Source organism: Cannabis sativa, chromosome 6, assembly GCF_029168945.1.
Source record: "Cannabis sativa cultivar Pink pepper isolate KNU-18-1 chromosome 6, ASM2916894v1, whole genome shotgun sequence".
Lineage (NCBI taxonomy): Eukaryota > Viridiplantae > Streptophyta > Magnoliopsida > Rosales > Cannabaceae > Cannabis > Cannabis sativa.
Genome location: NC_083606.1, coordinates 21,028,953 through 21,033,369, shown reverse-complemented (window position 1 = coordinate 21,033,369; position 4,417 = coordinate 21,028,953). Strand labels below are relative to the sequence as shown.

General features: G+C 31.8%; 1 protein-coding gene across 1 annotated transcript; it reads left to right on the top strand.

Annotated features, from left to right (window-relative positions):
- The first annotated feature begins 645 nt into the window (after window positions 1-645).
- On the top strand, window positions 646-4,210 carry LOC115724608 (WAT1-related protein At4g08300). Its single transcript, XM_061117165.1, has 6 exons — window positions 646-988; window positions 1,194-1,256; window positions 2,327-2,445; window positions 2,695-3,092; window positions 3,383-3,534; window positions 3,693-4,210. The coding sequence occupies exons 1-6, from the start codon at window positions 759-761 to the stop codon at window positions 3,910-3,912; spliced, it is 1,182 nt and encodes a 393-aa protein (XP_060973148.1). The 5' UTR covers window positions 646-758; the 3' UTR covers window positions 3,913-4,210.
- Window positions 4,211-4,417: the final 207 nt, after the last annotated feature.

Genomic DNA, 4,417 nt, shown 5'->3' with positions numbered 1-4,417 from the left:
ACAGCAAGCCATGTCATCCGCACTAGCTAGCTAAAGATTTATATACGCAGATAATAAATAATTCATCATAAACATATATAAATGTACGTTTTTTACAGCTCGCTAGCTGATTAATCAGCGATGAGAGATGAGTTCAACACAGTAATTGGCATTTTTTTTCTCCAAGTGGTATCCACTCTTCATAGCACCCAACCTTTACAAAAACCCCACATAAGCTGCCTATATGACATTGGAGAGCACTAAACCTAATTCCCATTTGATGGTCATCAATGAATTATAAATCCCCACTCACGAAAAGAAAAATATGTATAAATAAAGAAAACAAACAAATCCCCCCCAAAAAAATTAAGAAAAGGTACTAACATTATTGTCTTTTAAAGAGATTCAATTAGTTATACTATCTCTCTCCCTTTTTGCCTTATTTGATTATGATAGCACAAGGGTTCTTTATTACTTAGAAAAACCCACGGATTTTGTATTTGTATATTCTCTTAATGGATAAGGGAATTTGTATTGCGTTTGACGTGTCAACGTACAAAAAGTGGGCCATTCATATATATTTTTTATAGAATAATATTACTCTGTTATTCACTGATATACAGTCTTCCTAATTTTGTGCCTATAAGAAGACGCATTCCTCATTTTGGTATACATTCGCAGCAAAAGAAGTATCAATATATCACCTATAGAGAGAGGTTTAGAAGATAGAATATAGTACTTACTATAGCTAGATTAATTAGTTTAAGGTATCATCAACTATGAGAGATAATAATAATAGTATTATTGGGTCACATGGGGGAAAGATTAGTGAGAGTGTTACGAAGATGAAGCCATATTTGGCTATGATTTCTCTGCAGTTTGGCTACGCAGGGATGTATATTATAAGCATGGTCTCCTTCAAGCATGGCATGAGTCACTTCGTCTTGTCTGTATACCGTCACGTTGTTGCTTTTCTAATCATAGCTCCCTTTGCCTTTGTGCTTGAAAGGTACTACTTCTACAACCTACCTACGTTATATATGAATATTTCTTACGTACGTCTCAAGAAACATATTAAATTATACTATGCCAACATATACAAATATATGTATAATATATATAATAAATTATTTATATATATATATATAGATGAAATGGCTCAAACAACTTGTTTTGATCGTATATGTACTTTACCACACTTTTTTTTTTTACAGGAAAGTAAGGCCAAAGATGACTCTTCCGATCTTCCTACGCATAGCGCTGCTTGGTTTCTTAGAGTAATGGCCTATCACACGTTGTGTGTTTATATTAATTAATTATAACTGATCATGCATGGTTACGAACTTACGAATGATTGAAGAACATATTGATTCATCATGATCATGCACTATATGACACAATAATATTTAATTTGAGCAATACTTTGTTTGTATTTTATATAAGGCATTAATATATTATTATATGATGCATATAAATATATGTATTGAAATGATGCATATATAATTGAACTTCCTAAATATAATAGCATATACTTTTGTTGGAATGAAACATGAGTCACTGCCAATGGTGGGCCTAGGTATATTCCTTGCATCTTAAATTATGTGAACTTTTCATGCACAAACATATGCTGGCATGCATCTACAATTAAACAACTTCAACAAAAAAATAAATATATAAATTTACCACTTTTTCCTTTGTCGTTGTTTTACTTTTATATATTGCTCTAAAGTTGATGATAGAAGATTCTAATTTCATGATAATACTGTATGTTGCTTTATTATTGGGAAACAAATTTATATCCAGATATATCCTGTCTTCGTTGCTATTTGCTAATGGAAATGTGATGTCGATACTCTTCTTATATATATATATATATATATATATATATCTATATATATTCTCTCCATTTAATATATTCATTTTTTATTGACATATAATAATACGACTATGTGTATGTATGACAAATTTTGTTCATATAAGGACTAGGAAATTCTAAAATTTATAAATACTGGTGTCGTACATTGTAAACATCAATTTTCTATTTTTTTAATTAATTTATAGTGCCAAAATAATATTCAAACAGTATTAATTTATTTATATTCATATAAAATAATTAAGTTAGCTAAACCCTCATATTTCTATAAGCACACAGCAAAACAACCCACACTAAGAAGCTACTTAATATCTTATACATGTAATGATAATTTGTTTCATTAAGTATATTTACACATTACTTTATCAACCCCAGATATGCTTAGCAATAATTTTCATGTAGATTTACAGTGTAATATAACAAAATTATTTAATTAATAACAATAACTAATTAATTATACGACTACAACTGCAGGCCCGTGTTTGATCAAAACTTGTACAATTTGGGAATGAAGTACACCTCTGCAACATTTGCATCCGCTATTGTGAACATTTTACCTGCTATTACCTTCATATTGGCTTTCGCCTTCAGGTATTTTCTTTTGAAATTCTTAAACGAACTATATATATAGTATCTAGCACTACTAAGGAATATTGCAAGCTATTTACAAGGCACCATTTTATACTAATGCTAGGGGCCACCTAATGCTATACACAGCTTGTGGCTAATAGTAATCCTCCTTAGTTTTTTCCATTTTACCTTTATTTATTATCTATTCTATGTGTATTAAAGGTACAATATTAATAGTAATTTTTGTAATTAATTATATACATTTATACAGTTAGAGACAGTGAATGTGAAAAAGTGGCATAGCCTTGCAAAGGTGATAGGGACAGCAATTACAGTTTCAGGAGCAATGGTGATGACACTGTACAAAGGTCCCATCCTAGACATCATACACAGCCATTCCTCGAGCGGACAACAGAGCTCCAGCGCCGAGTCCGGGGACCACCACTGGGTCCTCGGAACCCTCATGCTTGTTGGGAGCTGCGGTGGATGGGCCACCTTCTTCATTTTACAATCATTTACGTTGAAGCTATATCCGGCGGAGCTGTCTCTCACAGCCTGGATATGCTTGATGGGTGTGTTGGAAGGTGGCATTGTCACTTTTGTGTTCGAACATGACATGCATGTTTGGGTTCTTGGCTGGGATTCCAGACTTCTTGCTGCTGTCTACTCTGTCAGTACCTTCATACCCTTTCTCACTATAATTTTATTGCTTATTTGTTCTCAAATGTTTCTGTTTTTAAATCTCAACGTAGCTTTGAAAAGTTAACATATCCTTAGTCCAGTTTTAGATGAAATAGTGTAAACAGCCAATATTGATGCTAACGTTTTAAGAAGTTAGAGATTTTAAATAGAAAAGAAAACAAAATGAAGATAAAAAGTTTTGATACGTACAAATTTTTTATATATGCATATATATAAATATTGTAAATATTATAATTAATTAAGTGTTGGAAAATATAGGGTGTTGTGTGCTCTGGAATTGCATATTATGTGCAAGGAATGGTGATAAGAGAAAGAGGCCCCGTTTTTGTGACATCATTCAGTCCTCTGTGCATGATCATAACCTTCGCTCTTGGTGCCATTGTATTGGCTGAACAAGTCCACCTTGGAAGGTACCTACTTCTTCTTCTTCTTAATATTATCATATAATAATATGTATACATAGATATATATATGTATTAGTTACAAACTACAATCTATAATAACCTACTTTTTGCCTTTTTTTTTCTAACGTGTTAGTCTTTTTTCCTTCTGAATTGGGAAAAATCAGTATAATTGGAGCCATATTCATAGTGATGGGACTCTACACTGTGGTTTGGGGCAAAAGCAAAGATCCAATAGAACCATCGGCACCATCCAAAAATATTGATCAATTGCCAATCACAGACACCATTAGACCAATTAGTGTTGTTAGTGTTACTTCTAACAATATTGGAGGAGGACCACTAGAGATGTCCAAGATTTCTACGTCTTCTCAGCAGAGTTCATAAATATATACATGATATTATATTTAACATTTGGGGCTAGCTACGTACGTAGTTATATACATATCTTAGTTATAGAGCAAAAGATTACGTACGTACATCTCCTAGAGGAGATCGTAATCTGAATATAAATGGAACTTGTTCCTTCCTTTTTCATCTTTTATTTAGCTGTTTCTCAATTCTTCTTCCCCATAAATGTAACTTGAGAGTAATTACAAATTATAATGGCTTGCTCCTACATCCATTTTCTCTTTAAATTTGTGATATATGTCATTATATTTTATTGGTTCTAAGTTATATTAAATATGTGGCCCGTGGATTGTCTGACCATTACATACATTAGATAGAAGTCTCGAATTCGAATCCTTCACAGTATCAAAAAAATTATATTAAATATTAAATATATACTTATCCAGCCTTGGGATTCCTACAATAAATTACAATTTTTTTTTTTTTGTTAATTACTATTAAATCCTCACATCATTTAATAGAAAAAAAATCGAGAGCTCCA

Excerpts from the sequence above, each read along its gene's own strand:
- LOC115724608 (XM_061117165.1), top strand. The coding sequence starts at position 759 with ATGAGAGATAATAATAATAGTATTATTGGGTCACATGGGGGAAAGATT. Across the intron at positions 2,446-2,694 it reads ATTGGCTTTCGCCTTCAGGT|TAGAGACAGTGAATGTGAAA; the intron begins ATTTTCTTTTGA and ends CATTTATACAGT. Across the intron at positions 3,093-3,382 it reads TTCTTGCTGCTGTCTACTCT|GGTGTTGTGTGCTCTGGAAT; the intron begins GTCAGTACCTTC and ends TGGAAAATATAG.